This window comes from Vulpes vulpes, chromosome 3 (genome assembly GCF_048418805.1).
Source record: "Vulpes vulpes isolate BD-2025 chromosome 3, VulVul3, whole genome shotgun sequence".
NCBI lineage: Eukaryota > Metazoa > Chordata > Mammalia > Carnivora > Canidae > Vulpes > Vulpes vulpes.
Genome location: NC_132782.1, coordinates 147,128,088 through 147,151,344, shown reverse-complemented (window position 1 = coordinate 147,151,344; position 23,257 = coordinate 147,128,088). Strand labels below are relative to the sequence as shown.

Below are 23,257 nucleotides of genomic sequence, written 5' to 3'. Positions count from 1 at the left end.
CCAGAAAGGGATCTGTCCACTACACAAGCCTTGTGTAAAATAATGGAGCCGTGATTGTAAGTCATGCCTGCCAATAATTTCTGTACCAAAATATATTGTAAAATGACCTGAAGATTTCCATACTTAGAAGATTCACAGCAAGGAACTCCTTAGTATCTAACACATTCCTCTCTCCCTAAAAACTGCTCAGAATCCAAATATGCTCCGAGTTTTTCTGGTACTTGTTTTTTTTTTCCTTTTTTCTGTTTCTTAAGCAGAGGGTTGACAAGAGCATACATAAACACAAAATGATGAAATGCTGTTTAATACTGTTTGGTAGATAATAAAGGGGCATAAAATAATCTGTTGGTAGGTCTCTGTCTTGGTGTCTTAAAGTGTCTAAGGTAGTACTTATATTAATAGTACACAGTCTGTAACATTGCTATTTAGTATTACTTTCAAATTGAAGAATTCTTTTTAGCATTTCGTATTAGGCATGCCTAGTGGCAATGAACTATAGCTAACATCATACTCAATGGTGAAAAACTGAAAGCTTTTGCTCTAAAATCAGGAATAAAACAAGGATGTCACTGCTGTTCAACATAGTACTGGAGGGGATCCCTGAGTGGCTCAGCAGTTTAGCGCCTGCCTTTGGCCCAGAGAGTGATCCTGGAGTTCCGGGATCGAGTCCCACATCAGGCTCCCTGCATGAAGCCTGCTCCTCCCTTTGCCTGTGTCTCTGCCTCTCTCTCTCTCTCTCTATCATGAATAAATAAATAAGATCTTTAAAAATTAAAAAAATACATAGTACTGGAAGTCCTAAAAGAATCAGACAAGAAAAAGAAACAAAAGGCATTTAAATTAGAAAAAAGTAAAACTATCCCTGTTTCCAGAGGACATGATCTTATATCTAGAAAACTGTGAAGAATCCCCCCACCAACTGGGTTAGAATTAATTAATTCAGTAAAATTGCTACACATAAAATTATTCTATTTTTTAAACTTAAATTCAATTAACTAACATATAATGTATTATTAGTTTCAGAGGTAGAGGTCAGTGATTCATCAGCCTTATATAATACCCATTGCTCATGACATCATGTGCCCTCCTTAATGTTCATCACCCAGTTAACCCATCTCCCCATCCCTCTCCCCTCCATCAATGCTCAGTTTATTTCCTAGGATTAAGAGTCTCCTATGGTTTGTCTCCCTGTCTTGATCTCATCTTGTTTTATTTTTTCCTCTCCTTCCCTACAGTTGCTTTTCTATATGTTAACAAAAGACTATCTGAAAAAAGAAATCAAGAAAACAATCCCATTTACAATAGCATCAAAACAGTTAAAATGCTTAGGAATAAATTCAACTAAGGTGAGAGATCTATACACTTAAAACATTAAGATGCTAATGAAAAAAGGAAAACAATGAAGACACAAATAAGTAGATTATCTTGTGTTCAGTGATTCGGAAGAATTAATATTGTTAAAATGCTTATACTACCCAAAGCAATCTACAAATTCAGTGTAACTCCCTTTCAGAATACCAATGGATTTTTTTTATAAAAATAGAAAAAAGCTATTCTATAATTCATATGGAAACACAAAATACTACAAATAGTCAAGTCAATCTTGAGTAAGAACAAGACTAGAGGCAAAATATATTACAAAGTTACAGTAATCAAGAGAAGATAGTAGCATAAAGGTAGACACATTGACTAGTAGAACAGAATAGAGAGCCCAGAAATAAATCTACACACATACAGTCAACTGACCTTTGACAAGGGTGCCAAGAATACACAGCGAGGAAAGGACGGTGTCCTTCAACAAGTGGTGCTGGGAAAACTGGATGTCTACGTGGAAAAGAATGAAATTGGAACCTTATTTCACACTATACACACACACAAAAATCACTAAAAATGGATTAAAACCTTAAAGTATGACCTGAAACTATAAAACTCCTAGAAGAAAATGTAGGGGAAGGGCTTCATGATATTGGTCTTGACAATGATTTCATGGATATGACAACAAAAACAGAGGAAACAAAGCAAAAATAGACAAATTGAATTATAACAAACTAAAAGGCTTCTGCATAGCAAAGCAATCAACAAAGGAAAAAGTCTACAGAAGGAGAAAATATTTGCAAACCGCATATCTGATAAGGGGTTAATCTCCAAAATGTATAAGAAACTCCTATAATTCAATGAATAAAACTCATAATATTGTTTTTTAAAATTTTGTAAGTGGACTAAAGACTTTAATAGACATTTCTCCAAAGAAGACATACAAATGGCTAACAATACATTAAAAAAAAGTGTTCAAAGTCACTAATCATCAGGAGAATGTGTTAAGACCACAATTAGGTCCCCCCTTACACACGTCAGGATGGGTATTTAAAAAATAAAAGGTGACAAATGTTGGTAAGAATGTGGAGAAATTGGAACCCTTGCACACTGTTGGTGGCAATACAAAAATGATGCAGATGCTATGGAAGATAGCATGAAGATTTCTCAAAATATTAATAATAGAAATACAATATGATCTAGTAATCCCATTTCTGAATTTTTATCAAAAATAACTGAAATCAGGATCTAGAAGAGACATTATTAGCACTGCAATGTTTATTGCAGCACCATACACAATAGCCGAGGTATGGAAACAACCTAAATATCTATCAAGAGGTGAATGCAAAAAGAAAATTTGACATATACACATAATGGAATATACGTAGCATTAAGAAAGAAGGAAATTCTGAGATAATGAGACAATATAATGAACTCTGAGGACATCATGCCAAGTGAAATAAGCCAGTCATAGAAAGACAAATGCCAAATGATTCCATTTTCATGAAGTATCTCAAATACATAGAATCGGAGTGAAATATTGTTGCCGAGGTCTGTGGGAGGTGGAACTGGGGAGCTACTAAGTAACTGGCATCGTTCCAGGTAAGCAAGGTGAAGGAGCTCTGGAGAGCGCTTGTCGAGTACACCATTGTACCTGTAGTCAACAATATTGTATTGTACACTTAAAGTTTGCTACAAGGTTAGATCTCATATTAGGGATTCTTACCACAATAAAATAAAAATAAAAATGAAAGTACACAGTTAGGCCTAACCCACAAAATGCATGCCTCCGCCCTTGAATTTGGCAAGAGACTACAATGTAAATAATGATGATAGATATATTTCCTCATGTCCTGCTTTCACACTAACTTTTTTACATTTTTTGTCTTCAGTTGAGAGATGCAGAGACCAAAAGATATTGCCAAATTTCACTTCAGTGATTAGAATAGCCAGAAAAGGCAGACCTTAAGTATTTCCTAAATATAAGCCCTTATATTCTTAGAATACCAACCTCTAAAGGACACAATTTTATGATTATTTCCAATGAGACAAGCTTCAAAGTAGAAATCAGTAAGTAGAAATGTCAGAAGTCTCATGGAACCTTCAGAGACTATATATAGTCTACTATAAAATAGATATTTGGGATTTTTAATTGCTACTTGTGGTCATATTAGAGTTCATTTTTCTCTTTTCCTCATTCCTAAATTATTGATTTCTATTTCATTTCAATTGTAATTCATCCTTGTATGTTAATGATTCTTCTATTTTAATTTCTTTTTAGATAATGTACCTCACAGTCTAAGATTCTGTGAGCATTTATCCAGTCTCAGATCTCAAATCTCAATTTCAGTGTTTTATTAATGTAATAGACACCAATTTCCCCCAATGGCAGCTACTTAAAATTACATATGGTCTCAGTGAAGAACTTAATAGCTTCTAGCTTCCTAGAATCATTTTGATTTATTCATCTATTAATTCATCTATCTATCCATCCTTCCATCCACTCATTCATATTTTAGTGGCTTGCAAATTCAATTGAAATTTAGGAATCACAACTATGAAATTTCTTATTAAAACTCCTTCTTAATTTTTTCCTCTAAATTTTATTTTCCTTTTTATTTGAGAATTACTTGGTTTCTATGGATATCAGCAATTTCTCTTTAATTAAAAAAATCTTTTATTTGCTTACTATAGCATATGTAACAAATACAATACATGTGCAAAGTGCATCCATAACATTGAGCATTTGCTATGTGCGATGCACTTTGTACAGAAGGTTAGTATGAAAGGCATGATCCCAGGTCTCATGGAACTTTCATTCTAGTGGGAAAAGATAGACCACAAACTCATAAATACAAAAATATCAAACAGGAATACGTTCTCTGATGAAAATCAATCAGGGTAAAATGACAATGAGTCTAAGTAATTGTACTCATAGGTAAGAATTATTTTTTAATCAACTTCATCTCAAATCTGAAAGATAAGAAAGAATAAGCAGTAGGGAATACAAGGCAACTAGATTAAATGAAATGATTTTGAAATTCATAGCTTTCATATTCAAACACAAGTTAACATTTCACTAATACGTCATATTTAAATTAAGTCTTAAAAGATGATTATTTTTTCATCAATACAATGCCATTTTAAAATATTTTTTCCTAAAAATAAGAAAATCATTTTGAACTATTTGTTTCCCTTAACATTATTAGTAACAATAGGTAAAAATTGAGGAGAATGCTACCTTTATATATTTTTCATTAATAATATCATATAATTTTGAGGCACAGTCATAATTTCCACAAACTGAAGTCTTCAATACCAAGGCAACACAATTATATTTCTCAGATAGAGTTAACTCTATTAAAGAATAATGTTTGCAAAAAAAAGAAATCATCCTTATATCTGTACGTTATATAAACTTCTCTATTGAAGAGCAAAATAACTAGGCTATATAATAACCCATTTATTTTAAATTATCTCAACAGACAGATTTAACTGTCACATGAAACTTTTAGAAGGCAGGAACACAGAGGGCAATACCATTTGTGGTCAACAGATCTTGTTTGTTCTCCTAAATGTATTACAGATTTATGAGCCATCTGTGAGGAAATAAAAGGTCTATTTTAAAATCAGTACAGATATGATCTGAATGTTCACAAATGGGTCTGAAGCAGTTGCTCTCTTCAGCAAAACTGTCTGACACCTTAGCACTAGCAGATGGCCTTGTGTGGTAAATAGGCTTTGAGACAGCTTTGAGTTCAGGTAAAGTAAAGAAGATGAGGGGAAAAAAGAAAAATAAAGTAAATACAAAATCAAAGAGCAGTGACATCAACTTCTGTCCCACATTGAGTTTTCCCGGATTTGTTACGCACATGAATGTTACTGAAATTTGATCACACAGGGGCCGTTTCTTCTTTTGAGATTTTCTTAGTAACAATAGAAAAAGGTCTGAAGTCTTCCTCTAAGCCACACCATTTACGTATACACACATAATATAGTATAAACGGCCTGAGAGAGGAGCCAAGCTTACCACAAGAAAAAGTCAAATTTATAAAAATCACACATTCAGGGGTACGTGGGTGGCACAGTTGGTTGACCTGTGAACTCTTGGTTTCCACTCGGATTGTGACCCTGCTCGCTCCCACAAGTGCTCTCTCTCTCTCTCAAAATAAATAAATAAATCTTTTAAAAAATCACACATTCACATGTAACAAAGCTATCCTGTGGATTGATTCCAATGGGAGAGAAAGTTACAGAGAAGCAGAGAAATGAGTTCCTCACTTAATATAATTAGACATTTTGTGTGAAAATGCTATCCAGGAACCTATTTCTCTATAGTTACATGGGAAAAATTGTAATGCATTACATGTTAACCACAAAACCCTATAATTTCCAAAAATAAAAAGGAAAACAAAAGCAATAAAACTGATATTTATAAGTACCTTTCATGTGAATATGTAAGACACTTAAAACATTGTCACTTGATAATCAGCTAGTGAGGTTGTTTACAAATAGTTGTTTCAATTGCAATGAAATGGCTGTTGGCAGCAACATCTCAGATGAACATCTCATTGCTGACATCCAGCATGCTTTAAAAATGTCTACATGTAATTTTTTTCAAGATCTTTATTGAGACATATTTAACTATCAAACCATTAAAATGCACAGTGCAGTGGTTCTAAAATATTCAGAGTTGTGCAACCATCACTACAACCTATGTTTTCAAATTTTTCATTCCACCAAAAAGAAATCCCATAACCATTATAGTCACTCTCCATTCTCCAACCTCCACCATCTCCCTAACCCTATACAACTGCTAATCAGCCTTCCATTTCTACAGATTCATGCATTCCGAACATTTATTATAAATGGAATCATACAATATGTGGTCTTTGGTAATGATTCCATTATTTTAAGGAACCCCATTGTAGCTTTATTATTTCTTTTCTTTTAAGCCTGCCTTTTTGTTGTTATTGTTTTATTTAAATTCAAGTTAGTTAGCATAAATGGTATCATTAATTTCAGGGTAGAATTTAGTGAATCATCATTTGGATATAACATCCGGTGCTTGTTACATCAAGTGCCCTCCTTAATGCCCATCACCCATTTAGCCTATCCTTCCACCAACCTCCCGGGAGCTCCAGCAACCCTTTCTTTGTTCCCTATAGTTGAGAGTCCCCTATGACTTGCCTCCCTCTATGTGTTTATCTTAATATTGTTTCTTAAATTTCACATGTGAGTGAAATCATATGGTATTTTTCTTTCTCTATTTTGCTTAACATAATAACCTCTAGTTCTATCCACATCATTGCAAATGGCAAGATTTCATTATTTTTGATGGCTGAGTAATATTCCTGAGTGTGTATGTGTGTATAACCACTTTTTCTTTATCCATTCATCAATTGATAGATATCTGGTCTCTCTCTATAGTTTGGCTATTGTGTACATTACTGCTATAAACACTGGGGTACAGACGCCCCTTTGAATTTTTGCATCCTTTATACAAATACCTTTAGACAAACACTGGGGTACAGATGCCCCTTTGAATTTTTGCATCCTTTAGACAAATACCAAGTAGCACAATTGCTGGGTCATAGGGTAGTTCTATTTTAACTTTTTGAGGAACCTCCATACTGTTTTCCAGAGTGGCTGTACCAGTTTGCATTCCCACCAACAGTGTAAGAGGATTCTCCTTTCTCTGCATCCTTGATGGTATCTGCTATTTCCTGTGTTGTTAATTTTAGCCATTCTGAATGGTGTGGGGTGGTATCTCATTGTGGTTTTGATTTGTTCTCCTCCAGTTCCATCTTCACTTATTCCATCATGAGTCTTACTTGTTTGGTTAATTTTAGATAGAATAAAATTTTCAAACTGGTTCCATGACTGGCCATAAACAGAGAAAAACAAATTAATTTGTTTGGGAAAATGTGGCTTAGCATTAAAATCAAGATTCCTACAGGCTCCTGAATAACTATGATTTGGTCTTCTGATGATGTATTATTTTATGCTACCCAGGCTTGCCATTTCTGTAATCTTCTAAGCAATATGGTTCTTCAGGTTTTTTCTGCTCTAACATCAGGATCTTAATTTGAAGATCTAAACTTCTCAACCTGATATTCTAGGGTTAAATGTGTGTGTTCAACTTAGACCACCCTGGCTATGCAGAATATATTATTCCAATGTCTACTGAAACAATGCTTTGCCTCTACCATTCTGTTGATTTTGAGCTATTATACAGCAAAAGCCACTGTTGGATAGTGGTTAGAAGTATAAAACCATGAGCAAAACCCATTGGATTTCTGAAATGTCATATTCTAGCATTTCAGATAGTAACTTTAGGTAAATTATTTAACTCCACAAGGCTGCAATTTCTTTATCTATGAAATGGAAGAATGAAAATGCTTACCTTATAGATTAGCTGTGAGAATTGAGTGAAAAATAAGTAACATATAGTAAGAAATTTTTAAAATCTAGATTTTATTAGTTTGGCTATCCATTTCATTTTGAATTCTACAAATTCTCATTTGTAGAAATTCTCATGTTTTGGAATTTAAGTATCTAATTCCTAAATAACCAATGGATCAAAGAGTATATCACAAATGATGTTAAAAATACTATAAGATTAATGAAAACAAAAAGAAATTATGAGGTTTAGCTAAAGCAGTGCTCAGAAGGAAATTTGTATCTATGAACACATATCTAAAATGAAAATCTCAGATAAACTCACCTTCCACCTTAAGAAACTAGTAAAAGATGATAAACCCAACATAAACAGAAGAAGATAAAAATAAAGATTAAATTAGAAATAAATGAAAGTGGAAATAAAAAATAGAGAAAAATCAACAAAATCAGTTGTTTTCTTTTGAACAGATTGACAAAATTTAGAAATCTTTAGATGAACATCCCAATGAAAAGAGAGAAAGAGAGAAGACTTGAATTGCTGGAATCAGAAATGAGAGTGCTCACGACTACTTGAATTGCTGGAATCAGAAATGAGAGTGCTCACGACTACCAAATTTATAGAAATAAAAAGGACCATAAGGAATACAATAAACAATAATATGTCAACAAATTAGATAACTTAGATGAACAGATTCCTAAAAGAACAAACTGCCCTACTGACCCAAGAAGAAATAGAAATTCTGAATAATCCTATAACAAATAAAAACATTGAATTAATAATTAATTTTTCCACAAATAAAAATTTGTGGTTTATGGTATATTAACCATAGGTCCAAATGGTATATTAGTTTCCTGTACTATTATAAAACTTACCACAAACTTGCTGGCTTCAGACAATAAAATATTCTCTTAGTTCTGGAGGCCATCAATTCAACATTACTTTCACTGAGCTGAAATTAAGATCTCAGTGGGACTGTACTCCCATCAGAAGCTCTGACAGAGAACCTGTTTGTTGTGTTTTTCAGCTTCTGATAGTCACCAGCATTCCTTTGCTTGAGGCCACATCATTTCTACCTGCCTTCATCTTCATTACCATTCTCTTTTCTATGTGTGTATATGTAGAATCTCCCTCTATCTCTTTTTTATAAGGACACTGATGATGGCATTTAGAGACCTTACAGATAATGCAGGATTATTTCATCTCAAGGTTCCTAACTTCATTTTATCTGAAAAGACTCTTTTTCCAAATAAAGTAATATTTACAGATTCTAGTGATTAGATCCTGACATATTTGGGAACATCATTCAAGCAACTACAGATGGTTTCATTGGCTAATTATACCAAATGTTTATTTAAGGAATTAATACCAATTCTTCACAAACTCGTCTCCCACCCCCTCCCCCAAAATTGGAAGAAACACTCCAACTCATTCTATGAGGCTAGTATTATCCCGACACCAAAACCAAAGATGACAAAATAAATCTACAGACCAACATCCCTCGTGAATATAAATACAAATCTGCTTAACAAAATATTAATGACCTGAATCTACCCATATAATAAAGTATTATACATCATGGCCAAGTTGAATTTATCTCAGGAATGCATGGATAACACCCAAAAATTAATATAATATACCAAATCAATAAAGGACAAAAACTCCCTGATCATCTCAATAGAAGGAGAAAAGAGTAGTTGATAAATTCCAAAATCCTGTCATGATTCAGCAAGTTCAGAATAGAAAGAACTGCTTCAATCTGATAAGGAGTATGTCCAAAAATCCCACACCTAACATCAGACTTAACAGTGAATGCTTTCTCCCTAGATTAGGAACAAACAATGATGTCTGTTCTTGCCACTTCTATTCAAAGTTGTGCTGGAGGTTCTAGCCAAGAAGTTCTTGAAAAAGAAATAAAAAGCTGGGATGCCTGGGTGGCTCAGCGGTTGAGCATCTGCCTTCAGCTCAGGGCGTGATCCTGGGCTGGGAATCGAGTCCTGCATCGGGCTCCCTGCAAGGAGTCTGCTTCTCCCTCTGCCTATGTCTCTGCCTCTCTCTCTATGTCTCTTATGAATAAATAAAGTCTTAAAAAAAAGAAATAAAAAGCATTATATTACTAAGGAAGAAGTAAAATTTGTCCATTTGTAGATGAGGTGATGTTCGCCATAGAAAATATAAGTAATACAATAACTATTAGAACTTATAAGCTCAGAGACACCTGGGTGGCTGAGTGGTTAAGCATCTGCCTTTGGCTCAGGTCGTGATCCCAGGGTTTTAGGATTGAGTCCTGCATGGGGCTCCCTACATGGAGCCTGCTTCTCCCTCTTCCTATGTCACTGCCTCTCTCTCTCTGTGTCTCTCATCAATCAATAGATAAAATCTTAAAAAAAAAAAAAAGAACTTATAAGTTCAACAAGAATTGTAGGACACATGATAAATATTAATTTAAAAATCAACTGTATTTCTACACATTAGCAATGAACAATTCAAAAATAATTTAAGAAAAAAAAATAATTTAAGAAAACAATTTCATTTATAATAGCATCAAAAAGAATAAAATATCTAGGAATAAGTTTAGAAAAAGAAATACAAGACTTTTATACTGAAACAAACAAAAAACAAAAAACATTGTTGAAATAAATACCTAAATAAATGGAAAGAACATTATATTCTTCGATTGTGAGTCTTAAAATGGTTAGAATGGCAAATGCTACCCAAATAAATCTATAGATTCGAACAATTCCTATTAAAATGCCAATGACTTTTTTTTTTGACAAATGGAAAAGCTGATCTTAAAATCCATATGGAATTACAGGAGATTCCAAATAGCCAAAACAATCTTGAAAAAGAAAAGTTGGAGGACTCGCATTTCCTCATTTGAAAACTTTCTACAAGCTATAATAAATAATACAGAGTGATAATGGCATAGAGATAGACATTTGCATCAATGTAATAGAATTGAGAGTCCAGAAATAAGTCCATTTATGGTCAATAGATTTCTGACAAGAGTGCCAAAAAAATTCATGAGGAAAAAAAATAGCCTTTTCAATAAATGGTGCTAGATGAAGTAAATGTCTTATTCAAAATATCTTATTCAAAAAAACTATCTTATCCCTTCTGTCACACTAAATGCAAAATAAATTCAAATGGACCATAAACATAAATTTATGAATTAAATCTATATATCTCTTAGAAGAAAACATAGGAGTAATTTATAACTTTGGCTTAGGCAATGATTTCTTAGATATGATATCAAAAGTACAAGCCAACAATACTAAAAGTAAGTGGGAAGGAGAGAAAAGAGAGGAATAAGGAAGGGAAAGTCTGGATTACATCAAAATTAAAAACAGATAAAAAATATTTGTGCTTCAAACAATACCATCAAGAAACAGAAAAGATAACTCACAGAATGAGAGAAAATATATTCAAATCACATATCTGCCAAGAGGCTTGTATCCAGAACACATAAACCATTTACAAGTCAATAATAAAAAAAGAAAAATATCTCAGTAATAAAATGGCTAAGTATCTGAATATAAATTAATCAAAAGAAAATATGTAAATAGCCATAAGTACATAAAAATAATGCCTGTGTAAAGGATAAAGGGAATGCAAATAAAAGCTTAGTGATATTCCATTGCACACCAACTTGTTTGGCTATAATAAAAAAGACACATAGTACCAAGTGTTGGTGAAAATTAGGAGAAATTGGAACCCTCATATATTGCTGATTTCCATGCACTGCTGGCTATAAAATGATACAGCCACTTTTAAAAACAATTTGGTAGGTATCAAAATGTTAAACACAGAGGAGTGACCAAGCTATCCATTAATTCCACTCCTAGCTAGATATCTAAGAGAATTAAAAACATATATCCACATAACTTGTCCATGAAAAAAGTACTAACAGCTCAAATGTCAAGAAAATGTCCAGCCACTGATAGATAAACTGTGTTATGTCCATGTAATAAATTTTATTCATCTATAGAGAGGAATGAAATACTGAAACATATTGCAGCGTACATGATCTTTGCAACTTTATGCTAATGAAAGAAGACAGACACAAAAGACCTTGTAGTTTAGATTACATTTATATGAGTGTCCAGAATGGGCAAATTGATAGAGACACAGGTAGGTTTGTGGTTACCAGGGGTTAAGAAGAGGAAGGAACAGAAAGTTACTGCTAGTTAGTGCCAATTTTCTTTTAGTGGAGATGAAAACGATCTTGAATCATGTAGTCATGTGGTTGCATTGCTCTGTGATTAGAGTGACTAAGAAGCACTGAATTTTAAACATTTTTTGGTGTGTGTTTAATTAATAAATCTCATTTTTAGAGTAATTCTAGGTTCACAGCAAAATTGAGTGGAAAGTAGAAATTTCCCATATTTTCCCCGTCCCAACATATGCACTCCTTTCCCCACTACTGACGTCTCCCACCAGAGTGGTAAATTTGTCACAATCAGTGAATACTACACTTGAAGTCCATACTATACATATGGTTTCACCTTTGATGTTGCACATTTTTGGGTTTGGACAAATAGGTAATGAAATGTATAAGTCATTAGAGTATCATAGAAAATAGTTTCAATGCTCCCCAAATCTTCTGTGCTTCACCTGTTTATCTCTCCCTCCTCCTTACCACTTGGCAAACACTGATTTTTTTTAACTGTCCCCATAGTTTTGCCTTTTCCAGTATGTATATAGTTGGAATTATACAGTATGTTGCCTTTTCAGATTGACTTCTTACACTTAATAATAATATGCATTTAGATTTCCTCCATTTCTTTTCATGGCTGGATGGCTCATTAATATTTACTGCTGAATAATATTCCATTATATAGATGTATGGATTTCCAAGTTTTGGCAATTGTGAATAAAACTGCTAGAAGAATCCATATATATGCAAGTTTTTCTGTGAACATAACTTTCCAACTTCCTCGAATAAATAGCAGAGCATTATTACAGGATCCTGTGGTAGGACTGTTTTGTTTTGTGTGAAACTGTCAAACTGTTTTCCATCTTACATTTATGCCAACAATGAGAGTTCATATTGCTCCACATAGTCTCCAGCACTTGATGTTATCAGTGTTTCAGATTTTGGTTATTCTAATAGGTGCATAGAGGTATTTCATTTTAATTTGCATTTCTACAGGACCATATGATGTGAATCATGTTTTGATCTGCTTATTTACCATCTGCATGTCTTCTTTGGTAGAGTGTTAAGCCTTTGGCCTATTTTTTTAAATAGTTTGTCTTTTATTGTTAAGCTTTAAGTTTTTTTTTTTTAATATTTTGGATAGCAGCCCCTTATTAGAATTGTCTTTGCAAAAAAAAAAAAAAAAGATTTGTCTTTGCAAATATTTTCCCCCAGTCTATGGCTTGTATTTCATTCTTTTAACATTGTCTTTCACAGACCTCCAATTCTGTACTTCTCCAATACTGTGTTGGTTATTCTGGGTCTTTTGCTTCCCAATATAAAATTTAGAATCAGTTTGTTCCATACACATAAAGTAACTTTTGGGATCTTGATGATGTGTCTTCCTATCAACGAACATGGTATTTTTCTCCATTTATTTCATTTTCTTTGACTTTTTTTATTGTGTTAGTTAGGACTTTCAGCATGATGTGTTTTTTTTTTTCCCCACATCTGACTGTGCTATCTGCAAAGTTTTATTCCTTCTTTTCAAATCTGTCTACCTCTTATCTCATTTTCTTACATTATTGCATCAGCTAGGACTTCCAGTATGATGTTGAAAATCAGTGGGGGGAGGGGACATTCTTGCCTTAAATCTGGTATTTGTAGGAAAGTTTCCAGTTTCTCATTAAGTATGAAGATAGCTAATTTGTGTTCTCCTAAGTTGAGAAAGTTCCCCTCTATTACTAAAGTGTTTATCCTGAATATGTGTTGAATTTTGTCAAATGCCTGTTCTGTATCTATTGATATAATCATGTAATTTTTCTTTCTTAGCCTGTTGATGTAATGGATTATGTAAATTGATTTTTGAATATTAAACTGGGTTTGCATACCTGGCATAAATCCCACATGGTCATGGTTATATTTCTTTTAATACAAATTTGGATTATTTTTGGTAAGATTTTGTTGAGAATTTTTACATCTATGTTCATGAGATATGTTGGTCTGTAGTTTTATTTCCTTTTCTTTTTTCCAATTTTCTTATTAAATTTTGTCATCATATAAAGAGTTCAGAAGTATTCCCTTTGCTTCTATCTTCTGAAAGAGACTGTAGAGAATTGGCATGATTTCTTCCTTAAATGATTAGTAGAATTGACCAATATATCTACCTAGGTCTGTTTTCTGATTTGGAAGTTTATTAATTATGGATTCAATTTCTTTAGATATAAGCCGATAGATTGTCTACCTCTTATGTGAATTTTGGCAGATTGTGTCTTTCAGGAGTTAGTTTCAGCTTGGTTGTCAAATTGTTGGTCATAGAGTAGTTCAGAGTATTAATTCCTTTTAATGTCCATGGCATCTGAAGTGATACACCCTCTTCAATTTCTGAGATTAGTAAAACATGTCATCCTTCTTTTTCTTAATTAGACTTCCTTGAGGTTTATCACTTTCATATATGTATTTCCAAAAGAACCAGTTTTTGATGATTTTCTCCATTTCCTGTTTACAATTTCATTGATTTCTTCTCTTTTCTTCTGCTTTGGATTTTGTCTTATTTTCCTATTTCTTAAGGTGGAAACCTAGATTACACTTTTAGATCTTTCTCTTTATCTAAAATACACATTTAATACTATAAATTTCTCTCTAAGCTCTGCTTTTCCTGAATTCAACAATTTTTATAAGTTGTGTTTTCATTTTCATTTAAATATTTGAAAATTTCTCTTGAGATTTCTTCATTGGCTCATGTGTAATTTAGATGTGTTTTGTTTAATTTCTAAGAATTTTGTGATTTTCCAGCTATCTTTCTCTTGTTGGTATCTAGTTTCATTCCTTTGTGGCCTAAAGTGGACATTGTATGACTGTTATTCTTTAAATTTATTACAGTGTGTTTAATGACCCATAAGGTGATCTATCTTGGTGAATGTTCCATATGAGCTAGAAGAATGTGTATTCTGCTGTTGTTACAGGAAATAGTCTACAGATGTTCATTATACCCAGATGTTTGATAGTATTTGGGCCTCAACTGTGTCCTTACAAATTTTCTGCCTGCTGGATCTATTCTTTTCTGGTGAAGAGGTGTTGAAGTTTCCATATATTATAGTAAATTAATCTATTTTTCCTTGCTGTTCTCTCAATTTTTCATGATATGTTTTCATGCCCTGTTGTTAGGCACATAAATGTTAAGAGCTGTTATGTGTTCTTGGAGAAGTGACTCTTTGTCATTATGTAATGCCCCTCTTTGTACTCATAAATTTTCTGTGGTCTGAAGTCTGCTCTGTCTTCTAATAAGCCCATGAAAGGTATTCTTCATTTCTGTTGCAGTAATTTTTTTTTCTCTCTAGTATTTGTTTTTGGGTCTTTCTTGGAGTTTCCATGTCTGCTGACATTGGCCATCTGTTCTTTCATGCTGTCTACTTTTTCCATTAGAATCCTTAGCATATAAATCATAGTTGTTTTAAATTCCTGGTCTAATAATTGCAACACACATGCCATATCTGAGGTTGGTTCTGGTGTTTGCCTGTCTCTTCAAGTTGTGTGTTGTTTGGTTCTTTTTTTTTTTTCCTTTTAGTATGTCTTATAATTTTTTCTTAATAGTGTCATGATGTACAGGGGGAAACATGTTGCTGTAAATAGGCCTCAGTAATGTGGTGGTAAGGGGTGGGGAGTGGGAAGTATTCCACGGCCCTATGGGTAGGTCTCAGCCTTTCAGTGTGAACGTCACACATGCTCTCAGTTACCTCCCACCTTAGTGGGATGGGAATGCTAGATGAAACATGGCATTTCCCTCCTTCCATGTGAAAGGCTAAAACTGTCTTTGGTTAGGCGTTTTTCTTCTCCCAAGGCAGTTAGGCTCTGGTAGAAACTCAGTAGTCTGGACTCTGGTTATATATCTTCTCCTGAATGCAGACCTTGTTACGAAGAATAAAATGCTCTTGCATATTTCAAAATGATCCCCTTTACTCTCCCTTTGTCAGAAGCATGAGACTGTATTTCTCTACTATTCACTGTGAGAAACTAGTAAAGTTCTAGGAGGCAAAACTCAAAAGTGTGTCCACCCATTCCCTGATGACCAGGTCCTCTTATAAGTTTTCTCTCTTAGACTTGCCCACACTGAGCCGCTAGGCCATTTGTCATTCATATTCAGGCTTTCCTACTCTGGCACTGGTCCCTGTGGAGGTTTCCATTGATGGGCTTCTGCTCTGATAAGGTGTCATTCTCTGTATTTGCCTGATGGGCTCATCAATTTGGGGGCCAGCAGTTTATTCTGTGACCTCAATTCTCCAATGGATACTAGAAGAGTTGTTGCATTTAAGGTTTTTTTTTTTAAGTTTTCATTTGTTAGGATGGTGTATTGATTTCTAATCTTCTTACATGCCAGGATGAATGTCTTGTTCATTTTTATCATGTTTTAGTTTTAGGTTAAATAATCTCTATAGATTCATTTTCAAGTTTAATGATTCATTCTTCTGCCAGCTATTATCTACTGTTGATATGTCTAGTGAACCTTTTATTTTAAATATTGCATTTTTGAAGAATTTCCAATTATTTTTATTTCATATCTATCTCCTCATTGATACTTTCTATAAATGCCCCCAGATATGTCCACATCTAATTCTCAGAATCTGTAAAAATTACCTTATATGTAAAGAAAGGACTTTGCAGATAAAAGTTAAAAACTGTGTGATGAGCTAATTAACTTGGATTATCCAAGAGGGCCTGATACAATCAACAATAGCCCTTAAAAGATGGATGTAGGATGAGTCAGCACCAGCAGAGAAGGAAATGTAATGATGTAAGGAAGAAATTGGAGTTATAAGGCCAGTAGCCCAGAAACACTGTCAGCCACTAGAAGTTGGAAAAGGCAACAGAGATTTATCCTCTAGAGCTTCCAGATGCTAATTTTAGACTTTAAGGTCTATTTTGGACTTCCAACTTCTAGAACTGTGAGAGAATATATTTCTTTTGTTTTAAGCCACTGTTTCATAACTTGTTACACTAGTAAATGAAACTAAAATAGACCCTCTCCAAGGTAGCTTCTATTGCCTGCTTCCTCCCTCCTGTATAGGAGTCACACTTTCCTACTATTTGCATGTCCCATAATTTTATGTCGAAACTTGGACATTTCATATAACATGTGGTAGTAACTCAGGATATGATTCTCACCTATTTCCACCAGGGGACTGATGTTGTTTGCTTAGTCACTTGCTAATTTATTTGGTGACTGAAGTAACTCTTTGAAGTCTCTTTCCCCCTCAGTGTAAACCACATGATGTCCCTGCTCAGATCCTGCCCCCTTTTTTTATAATCTTTTAGTTTGGCTACCTAGCCAAGTTCAGCCCATGGTTCAGCATAAACCATGTATTGGTCAAAGACTGTGCTAAATCCCTTACCCAGTTAGGGTTTCCACCTTTTACTGTTTTATGTGTGTCTGAGCATGTATTTGTCTGTCATCACAACTCAGAAATTAAATATTTTTGCCCCATGTTAAGCCAGGGATTAGTAGCTTAGAAGTCGTCTGTCCGATGATTTTAAAAAAATATTTTGTTTGTTTATTTATTTATTTATTATTTGTTTATTTATTTATTTATGAGGGGAGGGTGCAAAGGGAGAGGGAGAGAGAGAGAACTTCAAGCAGACTCCACACTTTGCACAGAGCCTGACTCTGGCTCAATCTCAGGACCTTAAGATCATGTCCTGAGCAAAATCAAGAGTTCAGCACTCAACTAAGCCACCAAGATGTCCCCGTCCAATCAATTTTGAGATGATGTAGCCTTAAGCATGCACAGTCTTCTAAATTAGCAGAGATCTGTATGAATGTATTCTTAATCCTGGCTTCTTAGAAGTTGACTCTGAGTCAAAGGTGCTTGCTATTCAGCCAGTGTTTGCTCAGAAGTTTGCTTAAATCCCTTGTGCCAGTGACTTTTCTATTCAATGTTAATATATCTGTGTGGGAATTAGAAATGCTTTTTTGAGCCTCAAGGTTAACTGTGATCGCTGGAGGGCTCTTTGCTGTCATCTCTTCTGGTATCTCTCTTAAACTTCTTCTGGTCATTCTGTTATTTCACTTGTTGCTACTAACATAAGGGATCCAGGGTAGCCTGAATTCTGATACTTGGGCTACTTTGGCTTACAAGGCTCTGTTTATCCAACCTTATTATTCTTCACTCACTGCACGCCAGGTTCATAGGTCTTCACTTGGATACTCAAACATGTGAAGATATTTCCAATTTATGGCTTTGCTTTGGCATATTCTTTCCTACAATCTTCACATGTATCATTCCTTTTTATCATAAAACAATCTCTCTTCAGAAGTGACCTTATCAGGGCAGCCCTGGTGGCTCAGTGGTTTAGCATCACCTTGAGCCCAGGGCGTGATCCTGGAGACCCAGGATCAAGTCCCACGTCGGGTTCCCTGTGTGGAGCCTGCTTCTCTCTCTGCCTGTGTCTCTGCCTCTCTCTCTCTCTCTCCCTGTGTCTGTCATGAATAAATAAATAAAAACTTTTTTTTTTTTTTTTTTAAAGAAGTGACCTTATCAGAGTGCCTGGGTGGCTCAGTTTGTTAAGTGTCTGCCTTCAGCTCAGGTCATAAACTCAGGATCCTGGGATGGGTATCATGTTGGGCTCCCTGCTCAGCAGAGAGTCTGCCTCTCCCTCTGCCCTTCCTCCCCTTGTGCTTTCTCCTTCTCTAATAATTTTTTTTAAAGTGACCTTATTTATCTAAAGTAGACTTCCTTTTATAAAAAGAAAAAAAAGGCTGTATTACCTAATGTAATCCATCACCCTTCCATTTTTCTGTTTTACTCCTACTACTTACCACCATCTAAAATTACTTTGTTGGGGTACTTGGGCGGCTCCATGGTCAGTGGGAAGTCTGCTTATCCCTCTTTCTCTGTTACTCTCCCTGTTCTTGCACTCTGTCTCTCTCTCTCAAATAAATAAAATCTTAAGGATAAAATAAAAACAACTTTGTTTATTCATTTGTTTGCTTCTGTGGCGGCTTTGTAAACCCCATGAAATCAGAGAGTTTATATTCTGTAGTCAGAGCACTCATCAATTTCTTGTTCATAGAATGCTTTTATACCTTTAAAAATTATTGAGAACCTTGAAGAGATTTTTAGGGGGGAGAGGTGAATTATATTTATGGATTTTCAATACTATAAGCTAAAACAGAATTTTTAAATTATTTATTCATTTAAGAATAAAATGATAAACTTATTATATGTTAAAATCAGTGATCCCATCATCACGAAATATGTAACCTCTAGAAAATTCCACTTTATACCTGGAAGAGAATAAAAGCATAAAACACAAATAATGCTATTATTATTAGGAAAATAATTTAAACTTTACAACCTCTTGGAAGAACTACGAACCTATAGTATCTGATAAAATACTAACAACAAAAAGACAATATGTTTACATTCAAAGAATTACAAACTACAAGATATTTGGTACTACAGAGGACTTTCAATATAGCCCAGCAATGAATTCTATTGTCTTCATGTAATAATCTCGGCAAATGTTAGCCCAGCTTCTGTTTGCATACCTTTACTTAAAGATGTAACTAATTCTTGAAGTAGCTCATTTTAATTTTGAGGTTCTCTAATTTAAAAACATTTTAAAAAGTTGTTATATTAAGGAATAGTCTTCCCTTGCTTGATTCCACCCCCCCCCCCCTTAGCATCATAATTATATTTACACAAATAATTATATGAGCTTTAATTGGTTAGGATTTTTTTAAAGGGTGAATCATAATCTGAATACCAAGTACTAAGAGGCCTGTCATTATAGTAAAACAATAGATTTTTGTTTCATTCTAGATTTCATAATTCATAAAACTAAATTTCTACCTGCAAATGAACAGGTAAAAAATGCATTGTTATGTTATAATAAACCTGAGGTCTACTGAAAGACTATTTCATATGGAATTGATTTAATTCATGTATCCTTCAGTCTGTTTAAAGTCAGTTTTTTTGTAAGTGGATGATTTATACTTATTCCTTTTTGATTAGAGGTTCCTCTCTTTTTAAAGAGATTTGTTTGAGAGATAGAGAGAGAGAAAAGAGAGAGAGAAGGAGAGAGGAAGAGTGTAAGCAGGGGGGGAAACAACATTGGGAGAGAGAGGATCTCAAGCAGGCTCCTGCTGAGCACAAGGCCCGATGCAGGGATCAATACTACAACTCCAATATCATGACCTGAGCTGAAACCAAAAGGTGGATGCTTAACTGACTGAGCCACCCAAACACCCCTAGAAACATCTCTTATTCATGTGCTTATATAGAGTTTTTTTTTTAAATTTATTGTAGGATAATTGACAGATATAATTGTATATATTTAAAGTTACAACATGATGATTTGATTTACACATTCATTATACAATGATGATCAAGATCAAGATAATTAAAACCTTCATCATTTTACATAGCTATTTCTTCTTATTATAAAATGTTATCTTCTTAGACTGAGCTCATTGTTTCTGTCTCAATATTTATAATCCTATTCTTTCATTGTATATTAGCTAACTCCCCCAGACTCATGAAATATAAGATCATGCTGTTTATATTTTACTCTAGATCTTTCCTGAAAATATTGAAATGAAGAGAGTAATACCAAAATATTCCACTAGAATCTTAATTCCAAATTAACACTGGTTCATTCTATAACTTTTAAGTGTTAAAGAGAAAAACAAAAACTATACCTATGTCTAAATTTTATCCAAAAAGCTATAAGAATCTCTTAAATTCAAAAATCTTCCAGAAATCAAGATAGATGTACAAATATTACCTAATTATTTTAATATGAATAGTAATGGAATTATATTTCGTTGATGCTTACTACTTCTCTTTGTAAATTTCTCAGTAAAACTGCACAGCAAAATTTCATAGATAAATTTCAGGCCTATGGGTGTATGAGATCTGACAACAACTACACAAATTATAGCAGCTAACATTTTTGTATAGGTACTATATCCTAGACATTTTACTCCATGACTGTGTATATGCCTGTGCTGAACCTTATGCCAAGTGCTATACACGCATTTTCATTTAATTTTTATGGACTTGAGGAATATCCTTTTATTATGCCCTTTGACCAAAGAAAAAGCAATCACTATAGTTAATATAATTAACACTGTCACAACACACAAAACTTATAATCATAATAATTAACATAACAAAGGTTGATCTCTTCCTCTTATAAATCTAAAGTGGAAAGGGCATCCCTCCCGCATAGTCTAGCTAACTTACTGAAACATAAGCTCTCCAAAGACTGAAGCAAATAAGTGAGGGAATGGTGTGTTTAAAATACCTTAGCCCCAAAGTGACACACTTACATCAAATCACAATCTGTTGACCAGAACTAAATTATGCAGCCCCAATCAAACTTTGATGGAAACTTGGAGACAATGGAAAGCGCCATCAAGTCCAAAGTCTTTTAATTTGTACAATAGTTTGTTAATCGGCTATGGATAAGGTTTTAGTCTAAAGACAATGGAATCAAAGACAAGTCATCTGTGTCCTGCTTCACCCATCAATATACAAATTGAATATACAAAGTTGGAATGGGGAAAGACCAAGCTACAAATGGAAACAATAGGAGGCACACACTAATCACAGGTTCACTCTGTGAAGTTCTACTTCAGGTATGGATTCCTCGATTAGTCCTGGATTATCCCTCATTCTGCTTTTTATGACCCCTCACAAAGGTCATAATGTAGTCCTTAGATCTATTTTTTTTTCCCTTGCTTCCTTTCAGTCTCTCTTGCTCTGGCAATTTAATGGAAGTTACCATGAGGGTATCTAAAACAATAGGTGGGAAGTCCACACACCTAAGCTAAACTCTGTCCTAAATCATCTATTTTCAAAGAACAGGTTTAGACCTTTGTCTCAAAGCCTTATTAAATTTCATGTTTAAGTATTTGGGATTATAGAGTACACAACTTTTCTGAAGGTGAAGAGCTCTAAGTTTAGGAACTTTCCATTCTCTTTTATTTGGCCTTGAAAATCAGCTACTTTGCTGAGATCTTCTTTTCTTTAGGGTTACTTGCCAAACAGTCCCGTACAACCAATACACAGAATACTCCCGTTTTTCAACATCTTCCCCTAGAGCCACTAGCCATACACATTGTTTGCCTCCTAAGTTATCACTGAGAAATGCTTTGCTATTACAAAAACTGGACTGACATTTGGACTGGAAATGGACATTAGTTTTCTCATCTGATCACTAAGATGAGACCATATTTAAGGTTTTTGTTTGGCAATAATTTCTGTATTTATCAGCATAATTAATCTTAACTTCTATCACATATAAACCCTGAAATCTCAGCAGCTTAGCACAGTAAAGATTTACTAATTCTCACCTAAGAACCAACGTGTGTCAGTAGAACTTGCAGATATGCTAATGGAATAAATGGCTTCCAAGATGTACTTGGCAGAGCAAGATAATGATGCTCTTAATTGCTTTCACTCTGAAGTGATGTTTTACTTTTGCTCACAGTCAAAAGGATAGAAATGATCACATAATTACTACCTTACTGTATGGGAAGCTGGGCAATGCAGGGTAGTATACCGAATATATGGCATTTTTGCTTAGAATCAGAAAACAAATCCAAATATAACTAACTCAAAAGACTCGTTTTTTCTTTCCATCAATTTATCCTTACTTTTATTGAATTTAACATTCTCCCTCTCTGTTCTTGGTAGTAAGGATATTAAAAATATTTTAAAAGAAATCTGAACTATTATACTGATATAAAAGTACATTTTTGTTTGTTTGCTTTTAATTTTAAATCTGGCATGAAAGACTTCTAGTTTTATATGCATGAGTATGCTCTAATTGATCATTTGAAGTAATTTAGTTGATACTATTTTATATCCTGGACTAAAATCCAGTCATTCTAGCAAACAATTTAGGAGAAAAGAAAAAAAAAAAAAAAAGCACTGTTAAAATTGCCTAAAGCACAAGTGGATTGAAATCAGCAAGATATGATAAATTGGATGAATTTGAAAGAAAAATGTTGGAGGCAGAAAATGTAATGTGTTTCAATGGAAACCATAAAATCTGCTTTAGAGTCTTCATTTCAGACTCATAAGTGGATTTAGAGCAAGACAAAGTATGTAATGAGATAAAATAACTAAAGATTGTATAAATCTGATCACAGGCACTTTGATATAATGACCCTCAAATAATTAACCCTTTGACCTTATATTCTGAATAGGAAATAGCACTTTTGTTCTCAGAAATATCTTTTATATAACAGCTGGCACTTTTTATGAAAGATCTGAATTTACTTCTTCATAACTGTATCTGAAATATAATGCTGTTCTGAAATAACTGTAGGTCTGGCCCATCCTCCAGCTATACTTCCTACAAAGAGTTAAAAAATAACACTAACATAATACATAATTTTA

The 23,257-nt window shown here is 33.9% G+C and overlaps 1 protein-coding gene across 5 annotated transcripts in view; it reads right to left on the bottom strand.

Moving 5' to 3' along the window:
* The window catches only part of LRRIQ3 (leucine rich repeats and IQ motif containing 3), a 176,485-nt gene that overhangs the window by 21,751 nt on the left and 131,477 nt on the right, over positions 1 to 23,257 (bottom strand). For 3 of the 5 annotated variants that reach the window (XM_026018081.2, XM_072754873.1, XM_026018079.2), the window contains one exon: positions 1,747 to 1,824. The exons of the other annotated variants lie outside the window; for them this stretch is intronic. In XM_026018081.2, the coding sequence (XP_025873866.1) occupies positions 1,747 to 1,824 (78 nt within the window). The remainder of the gene's footprint in view (positions 1 to 1,746; positions 1,825 to 23,257) is intronic. 5 annotated transcript variants of the gene reach the window in all.